A 21,246-nucleotide genomic window follows, 5' to 3' on the forward strand; every position below is an offset into this window, starting at 1 on the left:
ATGCAGCGGCCATTTTTGACCGGGAACACACAATTAGTGACCATAACATGACCACAACAGGAGGGTTAATTCCACTTTGTACAAAGGATGGCATAAATCATTGTGAGATGAATGTGAAAAGAGAGTATTGCTAGTTTCAAAATGATAATTTTTGATCGGGACACTCACTTGAGAAAAAACTGTATTCTCTAAGTATAAATTGTATTCTCTAACTTCCTAAGCCTTTTTGTCCTATAGGTATCAGTGATCTTCTGGCAACATGAATGTCTCTGCTACAGTCACATTTTTCATCATAGAAGGACTGCAGGAGAAGAAAATGCTCATGTTTGGTGTTTTTCTAACCGTGTACGTTGTGGTTCTATGTGGCAATGGCATGATTATATATCTGGTGAGGACAGACCCTAAGCTTCAAACTCCTATGTATTTCTTTCTTCATAGCCTCTCTTTCTCAGACATAGTGTATACATCCGTAACTATACCAAATATGCTCTCTGGCTTACTAAAAGAGGAGCACACCATCTCCAAAACTGGTTGCTTATTGCAGATGTACTTTTTCCTCTCTATGGCTGTGACTGGTCGCTCTATCTTAACGGTCATGGCTTTTGACCGATACATGGCTGTGTGTAACCCACTGCGCTATGGTTCCCTCATGACCCAGCCAGTGTGCATCCTCCTGGTTGTGGTCGCGTGGTGCTTTGGGTCTGCAACCGTCCTGCCATCCCTTTCCCTGGCCGTCCCCCTGCCCTTCTGCGGACCCAACATGGTGAAGCATGTCTTCTGCGACCATTCGTCTGTGGTGAGGCTGGCGTGCGCCGACAAGAGCGTCAACAGCGTCGTGTCTCTAACCCTCGCGCTGTTCGTCCTCATTGGCACGTTCTCCCTCATCCTGGCCTCGTACGTGTGCATAGGTAAGGCTGTGCATGGCATGGGGCGGGTGGAGAGGACAAAGGCGTTCACCACCTGCGCCTCTCACCTGATAGTGGTCTGCATCTCAGACGGTCGGCCACGCGGCGCGTTATCGCTCCTACCGCGGGCCACGTTTCTCCCCTGACGACGATGATGGTAAGCGGTGCTGTACTCGGTTCTAACCCCTCTGCTCAACCCCATCATTTACAGCTTGAGGAACAAGGAGCTGTGGGAAGCCCTGACGAGAGCCCTCAGTAGATGTCCTGCCGTGCCGAGCTCTCACAGGAAAACGATCCCTACTTTATCCTGACAGTGTCAAAATTATCGTTTCTAAAGGTGACACAACAGCCTTACTAAGTTTCATTAATCAGGGGCGTTTCATGTGTTGAGGGATAGTAAATTACTTTTTGTTTTATCCAAATTTATTATACAGCTCTTCAGAATGCTGCAGAAAGTTCCATTGGCTTTGAATTGGCCTTCCCATTATTCAAAGGTCCTATTTGACCACTGCAAAAAAATAAATAAATGAATAACTGCTGTGTATATATGGCAAAAGGTTTTGTGCTTCTGATTCATATCTTTCATATCATTCCACAAGTTATCTGTTCACACATCGCCATGGACGTGAAAGTCAGCAACTAATACGATGCAACACCTGAAACTCTCAAGTTCTATTTGTGTGGCTGTTTGTATCCCAGTTAAAGCCACAACACTGTAACACATTTCACAAATTAAGAAGAACATACTGTTTTGTGTGAATTTTCTTTTCTCGTTTGGCAATTTAGCTGTACAATAATCAGGATAATGTATTGTCCGCCAGTCATTATTGTTAAATAATTCCCCACAGGATGAACCCGGACCCCGACACAAAGCGGAAGGGTCTTGCCTTAACCCGAGGGGGGACTTTTTAACATTAACCCTTCTGTCGTAATTCTACTATAATACATTATGTGTATTAACATATGCACGAAGTACACTGAAATACATATGGGATATGTATAATCTCGCTAAACTTTTTATTTGCAGCAGTCTGTCCTGATCTGTCTCCAATGTTTAGTGTCTGTGTTTATCAGTTGGTCACTTTATGTGTAAGAGGTTGTGTTTTCTAATACATGTAGAGAAATACAGAATGATAGTAATTACAGTATATAGTTTTTTACGTTATTGTACTGTCACTACTATAGACCCTTTCAACAATAAAAACAAAAACAATGCTTGAACGTTCTATTTGGGCCCCAATCTACTTCCTCTACATTAAGATAACATATGGAATGTTAAAAAGGAAGTGTTGTGGGGCCAACTATGATGCTGATAATGGAACTCTCTTGAAAGGGTCCATACTGCAGTTCCATGGTAATTGAGTTTGCATGACGGTCGCTGTACATTATAAGTCTAGTTTTTAGTTTAAAAAAGAAAAAAAAGGGCACTCCCACGGTAAGATTTAAAAGCCTTAACACTGCCAACATGTTTTGACTGCTCTATCAGGGTATGCTAGACAGAAACAGGTGTGCACATTTATGAATCCATCTACAAAACAAATCTATTCACATGGCCAATTACACAAAGAACAATATGAGTATGATTAGATAAGTAAATAAAAAAAGATTATTACACTAATGACATCAAATAATAGTACCGGTAATTACAAAATGTACAGAGGACTAGCTTACATGAAGATACTCATGAGCGTATGCTCACACACCAAAGACAAGAGACAAATGCATTAATAGACATACACTGACAAAAGACGTGTGTACAGTAGGACAACTTGAATCTATAGCACAGGGGGGAAGGTACACATCCCCATTCAGGCCTAGAATGGCCTTTTAGGTTAATATAATAATCCACGAGTTCACTACTTGTGCCTATTTTTAGATTTTCTGGGATAGGCCTAACCTTGGTGGCCATCACTCTAAAGGAAGTTAGGTTGGGGTGGTCTGACTTTTTTGCCTAGACACAAAGTGAGCATAACAACAAAATGATTGTGGCATCGTGGCACGAGCGGATGAGTGTCAATATCCATTCTCGTTGGGAGGAACACTCCCTTTAGAGTCACAATATATTTATATTATACAACAAAAGCATTTTAATTTTCTAGGCTACAGGGGGGATAAGTCACAAGAAGTTACTATTAGACGCTATTTACAGCAGAGTAAAATATAAATATATTGCGACTCTAAAGGGAGCTCTACAGTCACCAAAAATACCTAAACCTGCATAGTGTACCTTTAAATACCTAAACCTGCATAGTGTACCTTTAATTTTCATTACATTACAAATATTGAGAAATGTATACAAACATTTTTAATGTAAATACTTTTATTTTCATGACTCGTTGCAAATTCAGACAACATTTACATTTCAGAAACGTGCTGCAAAACTCAACACAATGGAAGTATTTCCGGGGACTTAAAAGTGATGAACACCTCTGAATAGGTGGCGAATGGGTGTAAACCTTATTACGTACAGACAGTAAAGGAGAGGAGATCATCACTCTTAAGCGCCATTAAAATGTTAAAATAAACCCAAATACTTACATTTCAGAGCCAGTACATTTTAAACAGGAGCTGTCGTTGTCACACCCGTTTGCCACCTGTTCAGAGGTGTTCAACACTTTTAAGTGTCCCCGGAAACACTTCCGTTGTGTTGTGAGTTTCGTAGCGCGTTTCTGAAATGTAAATGCTGTCTGAATTTGCAACGTGTTTTCTAAATGATGTGCACGTGTTGTCAAAGGAAAATGAAGATGTTTTCTTAAGTTGGTTGTGTTTTATCTATTTGCACGAGTTTTGTTGATTTGCATCCGTTGTAATAAGTTGCACGTCGTTTGCACCTGTCAGCCTCCGTATGTGTGGTCCTAATACTCTGTCATACTCTTTCTCTCCCCATCCTGTCATATACACAAACACACACAAAAGGTATGTATGCTGTATATGCAGCCATAGCATCTAATGATCTAATGATTTTTGTCTATTGTCTAAAATCTAATGAGAGCCCTTTATGTACATCTGTCCATTCAATGATACACAGTGGAAGGTTTGACAAGGAGGAACTCTGTCAAAAGCATTCTCCAACTGCACTGTTATTGCTTCTTAGGACCTAATGCCACCCTATACAAATCTATTCAATCCTTGCAAAACCCTCTGAATAAGTCATTTTGTCAGTGCTTCCACTACCTTACAACCACATCAATGAATGGTTTCAGGGTTATGCAGACTTAATCATTTTAATTTCTAAAGTCAGACAATTTCATATTAAAGAAAGCTAAAAGTCTGAATAGTACAGGTCTTCAGGTAGGCCTACTGTGCAAAATGTCACTGACACACATAGCATATGTTTGCAGGAGCTGCACCCTGCTTTGCAGGCCTCCAGTGCTTGGTCCCTGACACTCAATTTGTTGTTCAATTAGTAACTTTGTTTTGTAAAGTCACAGAATTATCATTGGTAATTGCCCACCAGAGAGGTATACAGTACATGTTGGAAGATATAAAGAGGATGCATGTTTTTAATGACTATGTTTTAACATTATCTAGTCCTAATTGGGGTAGCAACTGTAGACAGAAATTAATTGCAGTTAAGACACGACTCCTAATTGCTACTGTATATGGGAGCAGAAGTGATGTAAGCATAAGTCTCCAATGTGACCCACACTGTATTTAAGTCAGTATGTCTGCAATTGTGAGTCATGTATGTGGTAGACACCAACTTGTTAGGTGTGAATGGATATTTTATAATATGCATCTTATTGTATTTATTACTGTGCTTTTCCTATTAATATCAATATCTGCAAAAATGTCAATTGTTGACAATTGTTGTCAATTGCATTTTGCATTCAGCATTACTGAATGTATATTATTCCTCTTATCATCATTGAAAATGTTACATTGATTACATTGAAATGCAATGTTTTTGTATGAATGTATTCATAAGACTTTTTACTGGAGAGATCTCTCCATCAGGCTCTATATCCAGTTAACTTGAAACTGTACTCTGTTCAAATAATGGTCATGTTAAAGGAATGTTCTGGACCAAAAACAACCTAGGGTCTATTTTCAGAAATTGGTTGAAAGTGTTATTTGACATCATAATATTTTGTATTTTGCATTAACATCAAATCTGCTTACAGTGAAAGCGAACCGGGCATACACTCACATCAAAAACAAACTATTATACACCACTGACCATGTTCAAAATAGAATGACACTTTTGTGGTAGTGTAAAGGTTGTCTACAGACAAATCAAAGTATTGTAAACGTTGTAAGTGTTTTGAAAGGTTATACAAATTTTATTTTATGAAGGGTGTGTTTTTAGGTTACCTTAGCTGTCTTCCTGTCATGGCCACTTTGAAAGAAGGCTTAACAAGTCGATTAATGAACATTCCTTTATAACAGCTTTTTGTCCAATGTGTTTCTTTTCCAGGTATATTATTAATCCACATTCTGGGAATATGAAGATCTCTGCTCCAGTCACATTTTTCATCATAGAAGGACTGCAGGAGAAGAAAATGCTCATGTTTGGTGTTTTTCTAACTATTTATGTTGTGGTGTTATGTGGCAATGGGATGATTATATATCTGGTGAGGACGGACCCTAAGCTTCAAACTCCTATGTATTTCTTTCTTCATAACCTCTCTTTCTCAGATATGGTGTATGTCACAGTATCCATACCCAACTTGCTATCGGGTTTACTAAAAAAAGTAACCACCTGCGCCTCTCACCTGATAGTGGTCTGCATCTCGTACGTGTCGGCCACGTGCGTGTATGTCTCCTACCGCGTAGCCACGTTCTCCCCTGACGCACGTATGATTGTGGCGGTGGTATATTCTGTTCTCACACCGTCTCTCAACCCCATCATTTACAGCTTGAGGAACAAGGAGCTTTGGGAGGCTCTAACCAGAGCCCTCAGTAGATGTGATGCCTTACCCTCAGCTCGCAAAAAAACCCTCCCTGCTGCATCCTAAAGCTACTGTATAAAAGAGGGTTCACCAGGGTTCACCAGTTTCCTTAATCAATAGTCTTACTCTTGAATATTAACAGTACTGTTTCTTGTTTAAGTACTGCTTGTTGTTAAAAGTACATATGGACAATTGTAATGCAGTGTATAAAACAAAATTCACAAACTTCATATATAATTTTGTCTTTTGACAGTTTATCCCCACAGAGCTAGGCATATTTATCTAATCTTTATATAACTTATCTACTGTATGGATGCACGATAACATATAAAACAAGATATGCTGTGAATGTGCTCCATAGGTATTGAAAATTTGACATAGTCAATGCATTTGCAATAATGCGTCATTGTACCTTAAAGGATTTACTTCAAGATAAAGGCCTAAGCACATTACGGATTAAGGCAGCATCTTCAAAATGTCTAAATGTTTAACCATATACTGCTGTAAAGTGCTGGATAATAATATTATTCGAGCCTTTAAATGGGATTTATTTAATGTTTCTGTTATAGTTACCGGCGCCATGATAGTTTAGACAGTTAAGAACATTGTGCAGTGGTAATGCTTTTGAATTACAATAATGGCATAACAGTAATGGTGTGCCTAATGGCGTTTCTAAACGCACGATGGTGAGGAGCATGACACAACTTTCCCCGCCTACAGAGTCACTCCTATCAGGTCACTTATTCCCAGCCGACCTGTTCCTTCTGCAACCGGTTTGCGCTCTCGCTTTCCACCCACCACTTCCCCTCATGCCTCCCATCTTCATAGGTTAGGACTAGCATGGGGGTGTACGCATGGATCCTGCTTAGGTTAGGACTAGCATGGGGGTGTACGCATGCATCCTGCTTAGGTTAGGACTAGCATGGGGGTGTACGCATGGATCCTGCTTAGGTTAGGACTAGCATGGGGGTGTACGCATGGATCCTGCTTAGGTTAGGACTAGCATGGGGGTGTACGCATGGATCCTGCTTGGTTAGGACTAGCATGGGGGTGTACGCATGGATCCTGCTTGACTCCTGCCTGCGCATTAGGCTAAACTCCTGCATGATCCCTGCCATGGACGGGTTATGAACTTCCGGGCCCCTGGGCCCAGATGTATTAAAGGCCCCCCACTAATTGTCGCATATGTGGGAGGGGGGGTTTGGGGGTCCTCCCCCAGAACATTTTTAATTTGTTTAATGTGATTTCCTGTATTCTGTTGCATTTTGGGGATGGCCAATACTAAATTCAATCAGATTCATAGCCTACATCCTGATTTGTTGATATTGAGGCAATGATTCCATGCAAAGGCTTGGGTCTTGGGCCCCTGGGCATGGGCCCGGTAGGCCCATGCAGTAATCAATCCCTGATCCCTGCAAAGTACACACTTTTTGCTTGCTTGTCTTTTTTTGCAAATTGGGAATGTGAACTGTTGATATGTTCTGTTGGTTAGGAATGAACTGTAATGTTGTCTCTGCAAAACATTTGTGTAAACATTTATGACATAATGCTTCTGTTATTAAGTGACATTTGTTTTTAGGGTTAAAAACATTGGGATTAGGGTTAAAGGTTAGGATTAGGGTTAGGGTTCATGTGTCATGACAGTGGCAGGTCACTCTTATGTCGATACTGTCAAGTAAAGTGTTACCATAAATATAGTTCATACATACAATGTGGGTTAGGAGGATAGATAGAACTAATACTCCCACTAGTATGATTCTTTGGCTGCTGGCTTACAGTATAATACAGAAAATAATCATTCTGATCAGGTTCATCCCTCCATAGCTAAAATTGCAAGACATTCTGGTGTTGACAATTCCTAAAGACAATGTTCCGGTAATGTAAAAAAAAGAATAATCAAGAATAAATAGTGGCAGAATGATAGTTTCTTTTTTCCTTGTTTGCAACTCACTGCCTTATTCAGAAGTTCTAAAGGGGAGCTGTCCATGCTGAAATATCCCCAAATGTGTTATATTAGGTCACATCACAGCTGTCATTTGAACTTCATAGTAGGACCACATGCTAATTTACTTAAAGATCAAAAAGAAAGACTTTGACAACTGCATTTAACGTCATAAACCATTCCCTAGTATGCCTATGACACATACTGTACACAGACATACATATTCATATTTGGTTATTGCATATGTTGCGGACATATTAGGCTTAGTCAAGATGTCTGATATAATGCCAGCTCTTTGCCATTAGTGAGTGTTCCACCATATGTGGTATAGCCTACTGTCTGTGCAAGAGTGTTTGGGGTATCATTGAGGAAGAAATCTGAGAAATAGGTTAAGCAAGATAGTGAGGAAATGTGCTTCATTTACATTTAATCATTTAGCTGATGGCTGTATCCAAAGCAACTTACAAAAAGGGAAACAATCAAGGTACAGTCACAAGGACATGTTAGCGCAGCAATGAGTAGGTGTACTACTCACCATAGACTGTACACAGAATCTTGTGACAATTCTAGAAGGGTGACGGTCAATTGGTAAATGTTGCATGTTCATTGTCCAGTTGTTGGTATGCTAGGAGAGGAGGTACTCTCTGAAGAGCTACTGTAGGTCTTCAAACGTTTTTTGAAGGTAGAGATAGAGTGATGATAAAAGTGCTGATTTAGACGGAAAGGCTAAGCTACATGTTGCATTAGGCCTACTCTACTGTCTGTCTATCAGAAACTATGCCGCCAGCAAAGTGTCACTTCATAACATTGCCAGTTGTGTCAATTTTGGGCACATTTTAAAGGTACACTATGCAAGATTTTCACCTTTACGACGCCAATTTGATGGTAAACAAACTTGTAATAGCCGAATCATTCACCTAGCATAGCTATACAGCATAAAGTCACTACCGAGAAAACCAGCCATCAACTTCAAGAACGACAGCCCGACAAATCTTGAGAGAACCGTGAAACGTTACCTTGTCAGCAGATATAGTTCTTTGGAGTTTTTGCCTGTTGTTATTCCTTCACCTCCACAACAAAAGCATCTTCATTATGTACAGGGGGGATAAGTCACAAGAAGTTTGCAGAGTAACACATAAATCGTGACTCTAGAGCACCACAGTCGCCAAAAATACCTAAATCTGCATGTATTAGCAAAATACTGTGGCGATATCACCCTCAGACAAGATTCAGCTTTGACCCGGACGGCCATTTATTGGAATAGGCAGACTCAAACACAATCAGACACACAGATAACTACATAGGGCTACACAGGGGTAGTATCAGCCGCACATGTAACACACAATAAGGGTTTACCACAAACATCAACACGAGGATAAACACATGAGGTACAACTAAAGAGACTAACACGCTAACAAATACACAACATGGTAAACGTAACTACAACTATTATAACCGACATTACACATTCTAGCATTCACTCGCACTGCATTCTGGGAGACACTCATTCAACGTTAAACATGTACATCCACCGACGCTACATAACCCCCTCCCGAGCCATTGTCGCCCCCGCAATGACAGCTCAGCTCACCGCCAAGGGGCGTGTAAGCAGTCCCAGTGCTTAGTCCAAGTGACCGGAAAGCCTCCGGCTGCACGATAACCCCTCCCGACTGGAAGGGCTCTCGGCTGCCTCTGTCACGTCAGTTCTTCCCCGAACAAGCACCAGAACCGGCCAGACGTGGGTCGTGGTGTCGCTTGGGCCCTCGGTCTCCCGCCGTGCAGCTGCGCTACCTCAAACAGCAGCAAACAGTCCCACTGCAAGCCGAACCCCCGGATACGCTGGAACCCCTGGACGTTCGGTAGCCCCTTCTGGCTACTGTGACAGCTCGTGGCCGTTGCCACCTGTCCACAGTGTGCCGATCTCCAGGCGGTCAGCAGTCCACGCCGAGGTCCCTCCTCGCTGCCCTCTTTTGTAGAACGCTTGTCGGCTGTCTCTCGAAAGCACAACGATGCTCCACTGTGGCGGAAATGGAGACCCGACCCTCCCAGCAGGCTCGGGACACACAGGAACTCACACACAAAACGTGAAAACATTGCGCAGACTTGTGTCAACGCGGCGCACTTCAAACTTCAAACAGTCCACAAAACAATAGCTCCCAAGGCTCTACAGGTCAACGTTACCCCTCTTGGTCACTAGCTGGAGCACCGCAAGCTCCCGAACTAGCAGCTATGACGCCATCACATTCTCGACCGGCAGCTGACGCTCTGGAAGTTCTTCAGTAGCTGGCAGTGTAAACCCGGCCGCTGTGGTCGTGTTTCAAGGTCGTCAGAGAGTTTGCGCTCTCTATGGATGAGATCCTCGGATGACGGCAGCATCGACATCGGCGTTGAGCCGGGAACTTCTTGCCAGCCGCGGACACTTCCGCGACATCAGCCGGGCTGGCAGCTCCCGTCGGCTGTGCAGGGCTGGTCCCGCTGGTCGCCTGCACAGGTCCCGCCGGGCCGAAGGTCCTCCATCCTCCGCAGTGGCGAAGCCTCCAGCGAGCTGGCTAGTCCTTAAAAGGACCATTGGAACATCTGCTGAGCTTCGCCGCCATCTTGCTGGTCTGGTCTTCGGCCTTCTTCTCCATCTCGATCTGGCGTAGATCTTCGCGGCCTGGGAGGGACCCATCCCACTTCTGACACCAATGTAACAAACTGCACAGATGTCTTAGAATGGTTTTTATTGGTTACGCACCAAAACACACGAACGTATAATGCCGGGCCAGACCTGGCCCTTATGCTCCAGCACTAAACATCTATGTGAGGCTGTATCTACAACGCACACTAGTTAGACCCGGTGATGAACACTGTAATCAACTATAAACATAAACACGACAGTCAGGACGCACAACATTGGTAACTTGCATGGTTAACATTAACATTCAACATAACACATCAACCCGAACAGCATCATGGGAGCACAGTCATGAACAGCTAGGCTGAGATCATTACACAGCCCCCTGAGACTTAGTCCATGTCCCCTTGACTCAAGTCTTACCCTACGTCAGTCCATGAGCCTGGCTGGGACGCGACGCTGGCGTTGTGGGCGCCCCGCTGTCGCGGCGGTGACTTCCGGTGAAGGCTGCACGGTGACCGGTGTTAGAGCCACAGCTCCATTGTCACCAAGTTCCACAGAGTCAGTGTCAAAGTCTCCACGACCCTCAGCTGAGGCCAGGGGTCGATACGGGGCCAGTCGATCACGGTGGAGAGCCACAACTCTCCGACGCTTAATCAGTCTCACACGATAGACCACATCAGACAGCTTCTCTAAGACATCGCACGGTCCGACCCACTGGCTAGTGAGTTTCGGGGAAATGCCTTTCTTTCTCTCCGGGCAGTACACCCAAACTTTATCGCCGGGCTGGAACTCCTGGCCGCGACAGCGCGTATCGTAAGCTCGCTTTTGACGTATTCCAGCTTCACTCATAGCCTGCCTGGCCAACTCGTGGTACTCCTTTCAGTCTCGAGTAGCTGCTTGTAGTATTCCAGCCCTGGCTTACCTCCAATCTCCGCTTTCGAGGCGAACCCGAACCGAACACCAAGTCCACTGGCGCGGTGCATTTGTTGACTCTCGCCCGAACATCAGAGCTGCCGGTGTGCATTTAGTTGACTCCCATTGCACCGCTGCCTCGAAATTCCGCCCTTGGTCGCTGTGGAGCTTTCTCCGGTGCCCCGGAACCGCAGAACATCTCAGTGACCAGTCTGTCCGCTGTCGTGTACTCTGATCTGGCACCGCATACGCCCGCCACTTAGTGAAATAGTCCATGGCCATGAGCACGTAGCGATTTCCCCGCTCTGTGACTGGCAGTGGGCCCATGACATCGACGGCTATCCGCTCCATGGGAGCCCCGACTGCATATTGCTGCAGCAGAGCATGCGAGCGTCGCATGGGGCCCTTCTTCGCTGTGCAGGCGTCACAGCAGTGAACATGCAGTTCAACGTCCAGCCTGCATCCCGGCCAATAGAAGTGACCTCTCAGCCGACGAAGAGTCTTTGCAATGCCGAAATGAGCCGCCCCCACTGCCCCATGCACATGTTCCAGTACACAGGCTCGTAATCCAGCAGGAACCAGCAACTGGAAAATGTCAGATTGCCTATTGGGAGCTCGCCAGTGTCTATACAACAGTCCTTGACGTGCTACTATTCCCGGCCACTGTGAATAAATCGCTTTGGTCTCTGGATCGAGTGCTGATACGTCAGTCCATGGCAGTCGCTGACCGGCTTCGATCCATGACCACACTCGGCCGAGCGTGGCGTCTTCCGATTGTGCCTTCCGGATCTCCTCCCTCGACATCACGTCCACCGGCGACTGCGCGTCCGTGGCCCCAGCTGCCGCTCTGCAGTGCTGCGTTGTGGCGTTGGGCTGCAGTGCGTTGTCTCCGGTCTCTCGATCACTGTAGCTGGTAGCGGAAGGCGGCAAGACGACCTCGGGGTGCTGTTGGCGAGCGTTGACTCTCTCGCTGGCGTGAAGCAGGCGAGCGGTGGCTCTCTTGATGGCTCGGCACTGGCGAGCGTTGAGTCTCTCGCTGGCGTGCTGCTGGCGTGCTGCTGGCGAGCGTTGGCGAGCGTTTACCCTCTCGTTGGCGCGACGCTGGCTAGCGTTGAAAACAGCGACTCTCTCTCTCTCTGCCAGTGGTGATGCAGCCTGTAGCCGACGGCGGACTCGGTTGAGCCGGCGGCCAGGCTCCTCTCCCTCGGTGGCAGTGTTTGCACTGGTCTGCTGCACCGGACGCCTGGACAGGGCGTCCGTGTTGCCGGAAGGCGACCGCCCGTGTGAATCTCCATGTCGTAGTCCTGGGCGCCTCAACCAGCGAGCCAGCTGGCCCTCTGGTTCTTTGAAGTTCAGAAGCCAGGTGAGCGGCGTGGTGCGGGTCCGTTTCAGCAGGAACCGTTTGTCGTGAGAGGTAGGTTCGAAATGGCGCCTGCCACCACCACAGCCAACAGTTCTCTCTGCGTGTGTCACGAGTAATTCTTCTCCGCCGGTCCAGTGGCGGCTGAAGTATGCGACCACTTCTCTCGCCCTGCTCGCCTGCTTGTGAGAGGGCGGGCGCCGGCACGCCCACGCCGCTGGCGCCGGTGTCCAGGATAAACGGCAGTCGAGGGTCAGGAAAGCGAGCACCGGGCCGCGATAGCGCCCTCCCGCCAGCTGAATGTCAGCGTCGCACTCTCGTGTCCACTTAAGAGCTGGCCTTTGTGTGTCAATCGATGCAGCGGGCTGGCGACTGTAGCAAAGTCCCGGCATAAACGCCGGGTAATATGACGCCAGGCCCAGGAAGCTCTGCAGCTCAGCACCGTCGCGTGGAACAGGACAACGTCTTACCATCTCCACCTTAGCTGGGCCACTCCGGCAGCCCCAAGACATGGCCCAGGAACCCGGTTTGCCTCCGGAACAGGTGGCACTTTTTCGAGTGCAGTTTGAGCCCAGCACCTCGTATGGCGTTGAACACCTTCTCCAGATGTCCTATGGCACCGGTGAAGTCTGTTGCATGACACAGGATGTCGTCCAGGTAAACCACGCAGCATGTTCGTGGAATGCCCGCCAGGACACACTCCATCAGCCGCTCAAAGTTCGCTGGCCCGTTGCATAGGCCGAACGGAAGTACCCGGAACTGCCACAGCCCTTGCCTGATGGTAAACGCTGTCTTCGGCCGAGCTTCCGTGGCTAACTCAATCTGCCAGTAGCCACTGCGTAAGTCCAGCGAGCTAAACCAGCAGGAGCCGGCAATGCTGTCCAGCGCATCGTCAATGCGGGGAAGCGGATAGGAGTCTTTCCGGGATACCTGGTTGAGGCGCCTGTAGTCAACACAGAACCGCCACGAGCCGTCCTTCTTCCGGACGAGTACAGCCGGCGCAGCCCAGGGACTACTGCTTGGCTCTATCACTCCTGCCGCGGCCATTTCCTTGATCTTTTCTTCAGCTGCTTGTCGTTTGGCGAACGGTAAGCGATGAGGCTGAAGTCGAATGGGCCGGGCATTTCCGGTGTCGATATCGTGTTGGACCAGGCTCGTTCGGGTGCAGTCCTCATCTCTTGCGGCGAAGATGTCGGTGTACGCTGTTAGTAGTCTCCGCACCTGGCGACCCTGTGCTTCACTCAGCCCCTCGCAGCTACGAGTCTTGTCTCTACAGAGGGCCGCGCTCTCTGAGCGGAGAGTGGTGTTTGCTCAACCCGCTCTCTTGGCTCTTCCCTGGTGGGCGTGAGCTGAGGCGGCCTCAGCGAGCGGACCTGGATGAGACCTGTTGTTTTAGCGGGCTTGAGTTTCGCGGGCTTGTGTGGGGAGGGTCGGAGTCTGGGATAACGAGTACTCTTTGCGAGTTCGCTTCCTGCGGACTTGTGTGGAGCGAGTTGGAGAGTTCTTCGTCGCGCCAACTCTCCGCACTTCATGCTCTGTTTTCCCCGCCGTGTGCAACACTACGCTGCTCGTCCCCAAGTGTAGTGTGAACCGGGAAATGTCCACCACAGCCCCCCATTTCTCTAGCACGTCCAGGCCGAGAATGCAATCATCCTGAATGCTAGCCAACCAAAGCCGGCGGCTCGCCGTCTCACCGTTGATGCACACGCACACCACTTTTTGTCCATACAGTTCCGCTCGCTCTCCGGTAACTGTTGTGATGCGCGTTTTTGTCTTTTCCCAGCCTCTGGGTCTGGCTACCAGCGTGCCGGGTAAGAGACCAGGGCGCACAAGCGAGATGGTGGAGCCAGTATCGATCAAGGCGCGACACCGAGTCCCGTCTAGTGTGCAGTCCATAGCCCCTCCTGCCGTGCCACCTTCTTCTAGTAACTGGGGCGCGAGTGTGAGGGGTGCCGGGGCTGGGCAGTACCATCGCGATGTGTCCCGGCTCGCCACACCGGTGGCATCCGTCTCCGCTGGCCGGCCTCTTCCACTCGCGTGGGCGGCGTTGTGGTGGCTGTGCCGTGGTCTGCCGCGTCACCTCCAGTTCCTCCCCGTCTTCCTCCATCGATGTCTGGCGTACGCAATGCCTCGACTCTGTTGTGCGGAAGATGTTTTCCACCCGTTCGGCTTCCGTGAGGGCCGCGGACAGCGAGCTGGGGGCGCTCAGGCGAAGGTGTTCTTTTAGCCGCTCTGGGTGGATGCCTCGCACGAACGCTTCCAGTGCCATCTCTTCATGTAGACCCTGGCTGTACGTTGGGTAGCCCCGCCGGGCATACAGCTGCAGGTCAGCCGCAAACTTGCCCAGTCTCTCGTCCTTGTGCCGCCGTCTGGAAGCGAGTTGTTCTCTGGCATCGCTGATGAAGATTCTCTGGCCGAATCGTCGTTGCAGAGCTGCTTCGATTAGCGGTCCAGCTTTACTTGCTCCGCCCGGTGGCAGGTCTTCTAATACTTGTAGCGCGTCCCCCTCCAGAGCCAACGCCACCTGTACGCCCGTTCTCTTCGCCGACCAGCCATTCAGCTCGGCTGCCAGCCGGACCTGTACCAGGTATGTCGCCAGCGGCCTTTCGCCATTGCAGTGGGGCAACTTTACGCTGGGGCCATTGCAGTGGGGCAACTTTAAGCTGGGGCCATTGCAGTGGGGCAACTTTAAGCTGGGGCCATTGCAGTGGGGCAACTTTAAGCTGGGGCACCATTGCAGTGGGGCAACTTTACGCTGGGCCGCCCTTCTACCGCCGCCGTCGCACCGGGGACCGGCCGGTTTCCATCGCTCCCGTGTGGAGCGGATTCCAGTGGCGGGATGCTGCCATCTGCCCGGTTCGTTTCCTCCTGTTGCCGAGGGCGGGTCTCTTCGTCACGGTCACGCTGCAGGCTGGCTCCGTCTGCTGGGCCCAGCAGGTGGCCATGGGCGAGCGCACTGTCGAAGAGCCGTCTTGGCAGGAAACTCATCATCGCCAGAACATCAGTTGCAGCCTTCTCCTCCTGTCCAGTAGGGGTTGTCATCCCATTTCTGACACCAATTTAGCAATCTCACCCTCAGACAAGATTCACCTTTGGCCAGGATGGCCATTTATTGGAACAGGAAGACTCAAACACAATCAGACATACAGATAACTACATAGGGCAACACAGGGGTAGTCTCAGCTGCACATGTAACACACAATAAGGGTTTACCACACACATCAACACGAGGATAAACACATGAGGTACAACCAAAGAGACTAACATGCTAACAAATACACAACATGGTAAACGTAACTACAACTATTATAACCGACATTACACATTCTAGCATTCACTCGCACTGCATTCTGGGAGACACTAATTCAACGTTAAACATGTACATCCACCGACTCTACAGTACGTTTAACTACAATTAATTATATAAAAGGACACAATGGAAACGCTTCAAAATCGTAAGAGGGACTTTACAAACTACTTAGGCTCACAAAGCTTTCAGAAAACTGGGCTGACTAGACAGGGCTCCTCAGACAGGGTTGAAAAGGGTGCTGTGGTGCTTCATCCTTTTAGTATTTTGACCAAGGTATAAAACACATGTTTTATTAGGACCTCAAGGTCTTGATAAAACATCTGTTTCACACTTTGGTCAAAGTTTGTTGCCATTTCTGGTGGGTGCCATGCATCAAGGGGTTGGTGTTTTTCTGGTTATGTTGTTGATTGGATCATGGCCACAGCAACGAAAAGGAATGACCAAAGAATTTGTCGGTATTATTGCTCGAGAACCCATCATAAGTGTGGAGGGGGTGGGTCTGGGATGCCATGCCGGGCAATTGGGGTAGCCGTGGCCTACTGGTTAGGGCTTCGGACTTGTAACCAGAGGCTTGCCGGTTCGAACCCCCGACCAGTAGGAACGGCTGAAGTGCCCTTGAGCAAGGCACCTAACCCCTCACTGCTCCCCGAGCGCCGCTCTTCTAGCAGGCAGCTCACTGCGTCGGGATTAGTGTGTGCTTCACCTCACTGTGTGTTCACTGCGCCGGGATTAGTGTGTGCTTCACCTCACTGTGTGTTCACTGTGTGCTGAGTGTGTTTCACTAATTCACGGATTGGTATAGATGGAGAGACCAAATTTCCCTCACAGGATCAAAAGATATATTATACTTATATAAACTGTTGAGCCTTCTAGAGGTGTTGGTAAATATGCTTGGTTGTTGATTGGCCAATGGCCACTGTGGGACGTTTAACACCTCTACTGTGTATATCTGACATGAAAGTATGTAAGAAACTATACAAAATTGTTAAAGAGTGTCTATAGTGTCCATGTAAGAAACTACACAAAATTGTTAAAGAGAGGGTAAAATATGTCCTCTTTAATTGATCTGTTTTTGTCACTGACAACATTCGCATCACCATTTATGCCATGAGTTTAACATTTTAGTTTTAACAGTGAAACGCCGTAATAGCTGAATCCTATTTGAGACCCCCTAGTGCTGGGCGCATCCCTGGTAGCTGATCTCATGTTGTAGGCCTAACTTTGTTTGGTGAAATTATCATTGGTAATTATCCCCTGGAGACATACATTGAGGAAGCAATTAGGACACACACAAGTGGTATCACTGAAAGGTCTCAATAAGACCTATTCCTAATGGGCTACAGGCTGTAACTTCTGCAGTCATTATAACAAGGCAAGATTTAATTGTTACAACAACTTTCTGAAATGATGCAAGCAGAATTCTCCAAAGTGACCCAGACTGTATTTAAGAGAGAGTTTTCTGAGCCATGTGTGCTGTGGATGCTGGCTGGGGACCAGGTGTGAATGGATATGATGTTAAAAGTCTGAACGCAATAAGCATCTTATTGTTTAGGGCCATTTTCTGATTCTACCATTTCTGTTCACTCTTTGTGAATGTACTCAAGAATTACCTTCCTAGATAGAGCCACATACTGTATCCACAGGGCTATTACTGTAGCATTGGGTTGTATGGAATTTTAAAGCCGTAGCCAAACAGTAGCCAAATGTTTCGTCAGTGATTCCTTGTTGGTGGAATTGAGTTACCTAATATTCAACATTTTTGTGATAGCTTTGGGAGTTTCAAGAAATATTTAAAAACTTTCCTGTTGACCTTCCACTTAATTAATCAATGTCTGTATGTTTATATTTTTTGTTAATATGAAAAAATATTTTTCATTGTTGATATTTGATATTGTTATTATTGTTGATATTGTTGTTATTATTACTATAATTATTTTGCTTAATTTGTAGCCTTTTTGACTTTATTTGAAACTATTATTTTTTACTTAGGTATGTGTGCATTTTACTTAGGTATCATGTAGCATTGCGTTCCTCACTAGATAGACATGCAGTTGACTTGAAATTGTACTGTGTTTGCCTCCTTCACTGCCTTCTTTTAATGTTTTTTTTGTTATTGTTTCAGATGAAGTATTAATGCATCGTCTGGCAAAATGAACGCCTCTGGTCCAGTCACATTTTTCATCATAGAAGGACTGCAGGAGAAGAAAATGCTCATGTTTGGTGTTTTTCTAACTATTTATGTTGTGGTTCTATGTGGCAATGGCATGATTATATATCTGGTGAGGACAGACCCTAAGCTTCAAACTCCTATGTATTTCTTTCTTCATAGCCTCTCTTTCTCGGATATGGTGTATGTCACAATATCCATACCCAACATGCTATCTGGTTTACTGAAAGATGAACACACCATCTCCAAAACTGGTTGCATGTTGCAGATGTATTTTTTTCTCTCCATGGGTTCCTCTTGCCGGGGCATCTTGACAGCCATGGCTTTTGACCGCTACATAGCCATCTGCAACCCCCTCCGCTACACCACCATCATGACCAAACGCTTGTGCATTCTGCTGGTGTTTGCGGCATGGTGCTTTGGCTATCTGTTGGTCTTGCCAGCATGTTTTCTCGCTCTCCGTCTAAACTTCTGTGGACCCAACAGGGTGAAGCACGTCCTCTGTGACCACTCCTCTGTGGTGAGGCTAGCCTGCGGCAACACCACCGTTAACAACATCGTGTCCCTCTTCATGGCGATGGTCATTCTCCTCGGAACGTTTTTTCTTATCCTGGCCTCGTACGTCAGCATCGGCATAACGGTGTACCGCATGGGGCGGGCGGAGAGGGTGAAGGCATTCACCACCTGCGCCTCTCACCTGATAGTGGTCTGCATCTCGTACGTGTCGGCCACGTGCGTGTACGTCTCATACCGAGTAGCTACGTTCTCCCCTGACGCACGTATGATTGTGGCGGTGGTGTATTCTGTTCTCACACCGTCTCTCAACCCCATCATTTACAGCTTGAGGAACAAGGAGCTTTGGGAGGCTCTAACCAGAGCCCTTAGTAGATGTGTTGCCTTACCGAGCTCTCACAGGAAAACAATCCCTACTTTATCCTGACAGTCTCTAGGCAATAATTGCAAGGTGATGTTTTAGACAAACTCAGTATCCTTAATCAATGTCTTTTATCTGTTTTGGTCTGTTGTGAAGTTGTTGTTGTGGGAAAACTCGTATATACTATTGTCTGAACACTGCTGTGCAATTGCCTTATATTTCTCTTTTGAATGTATTTATCTAAAACCTTCACTTTTCTCTAGGAGTTGTTATATAGACACATATGCACACATAGACATGACAAGGTGTATTTGTATTTTATATAATCACTGTGTGGCGTACGGCCTGTTGAGGAAATTACATGTTTATTGTTCTGTTTTTAACTTACATATTCACTTGACAATCAAATAACATTCAATGCACTTCAACAAGACCTCCCAAGGATAAAAGACAATTGGCAGTCGATGTACATAAAATCTCCCACCATCCTCTCCCACTTAGCTTCAGGAGTATACAGGAGTATTTTTGTTCATCCACATATAAATGCCATATCAAGGACTTCTCAACAGACCTTGTGTCTCCTCAAGCAACTGCACTCTAAGGTTTCATCACACGCCACTAGTGTGAGAACATGGATCTCTGGTCTGCATTGTCAGCCAGTGAAATTGATGAATTGCTAGACATTAGCCCCTATTCAAACAACAGATGTTAATTCACTTCAAATGTGAATTATCTGATCATTTGTGTCAGGAAACATAATATGAATGGCACAGATTATCTCAAATTTGGTTCCTCCCCTGGTGCACACAATGTCCTTTGTTCCTGCAGGTAAAGGGCTTTGGGGGTAGAGGGAGTGTTGTGTCCATTAAGAAGCAGTATGTTGCAGTGTCTCATTACTAGCTTGTACACACTCTCCTTAGGGCTGTGATTCGGAGATTGATGGGGGCCTCTCATTTAGTAAACATTAACTATTTTGGCATGAAGCATCTATTCTCATTTCTGGCCATGCCTTTGAAATTCAGAAATCACGAGCATGAACGTCAGCCAGGAAAATGTGCATGACCAAATGTACAGTCATTCACCCATTGCTGTGAGAAGGATACAAATGATAGTAAAGATAGTAACACTGATAGTATAGTATGATAAAAACAGTAAACAGTAAAACTGGCATTATTCTGATTTGAAATAGTATATTTTATGAAGTCAAACAAGTAGGCCTATCACAGATGGATCTGCAATGTAGGAAGATAAGCAAATGATCATATCCAGCAAATGTATAGATAAATGTATAGATTAAATTTAATGTTTGTATTTTTTATATATTGTAGGTTTAGTTGTTAGAAATGACTTACAGGAACGGAATAATCGTAAAATGTGATTCACCTGATCCATTAAACAAAACAAATCTCAACACAACAAAACATATGCCTGTCTTTGTTCCGCTGACCAGAGAGCCCCATTTTGCCACTGTCCATAGTGTGAGCCGTCCGGTTCATTGTGAGCACATTACAGCTGCCTTCAATTCAATAACATGTTGGCTGGCCAGCCTGGCGTAATGGGAGTAATTGCACGTGACAGTGTTGTGTGGTCAGATAAACCTCTCTGAGGAACATGAACGCTTTATTGGGCAGTAGCGAACGCTGTGAGCAGTAATGACGGAGAACATCCCGGCCTAATTGATGATGCCACAAGTAATCTCCAGTGCTTATTGCAGTGGTTAATGGTCTTGGAAGCAATGCAGTCCAGACAGCACTTAACTCTAGAGCTTATCTCTGGCTCTATCCTGAGGTCTGGACACAGATACAGTGACCGATCAAAGGCGAAAGAATGAGCTTACATTTACACACAACGTTTACATTTTAATAAAATATTCCAAAATTATTTGATTTAAATAGCAAACTCAAGTCTCACAACCTTTTCTTGTTTCTTTCCTTTGTTTTAACTCCTCAGTGTGTGTGTGTGTGTGTGTGTGAACTCAAAGCAAACAAACAAACAAACAAACAAACAAACCAAAAATATGTGAACATGCCCTTGTTCCATAATCTGAATACACCCCTAGTCTGCAGGATCCGCACCTAAACTGTGCCAGTGTCTGTGGCCGACCACGAGGGCTCCAATGTGTCCAATCTGAAAACTGTGTGACCCAATGGCATGATTTTATTGCACTTGACCAGTCTGAAATTAGATGAAGATGACCTTAATTGTGATAATTTTATGTTGAGCCCATGACAGCCTGCTGGCCTAAATTTGCTGGACCTATCATG

At 46.2% G+C, this 21,246-nt stretch overlaps 2 protein-coding genes across 2 annotated transcripts; both read left to right on the top strand.

The window, feature by feature from the left end:
- Nucleotides 1-259: 259 nt before the first annotated feature.
- On the top strand, nt 260-10,299 carry LOC125284348 (olfactory receptor 6N1-like). The gene is made up of 4 exons (XM_048228263.1): nt 260-986; nt 5,628-5,807; nt 9,352-9,598; nt 10,062-10,299. The coding sequence occupies exons 1-4, from the start codon at nt 260-262 to the stop codon at nt 10,297-10,299; spliced, it is 1,392 nt and encodes a 463-aa protein (XP_048084220.1).
- A 7,792-nt stretch (nt 10,300-18,091) lies between these two features.
- LOC125284349 (olfactory receptor 6N1-like) lies at nt 18,092-19,048 on the top strand. The gene has a single exon (XM_048228264.1). It carries the CDS (start codon nt 18,092-18,094, stop codon nt 19,046-19,048), a length of 957 nt encoding a protein of 318 aa, XP_048084221.1.
- Nucleotides 19,049-21,246: the final 2,198 nt, after the last annotated feature.

This window comes from Alosa alosa, chromosome 19 (genome assembly GCF_017589495.1).
Source record: "Alosa alosa isolate M-15738 ecotype Scorff River chromosome 19, AALO_Geno_1.1, whole genome shotgun sequence".
NCBI classification, from domain to species: Eukaryota; Metazoa; Chordata; class Actinopteri; order Clupeiformes; family Clupeidae; genus Alosa; species Alosa alosa.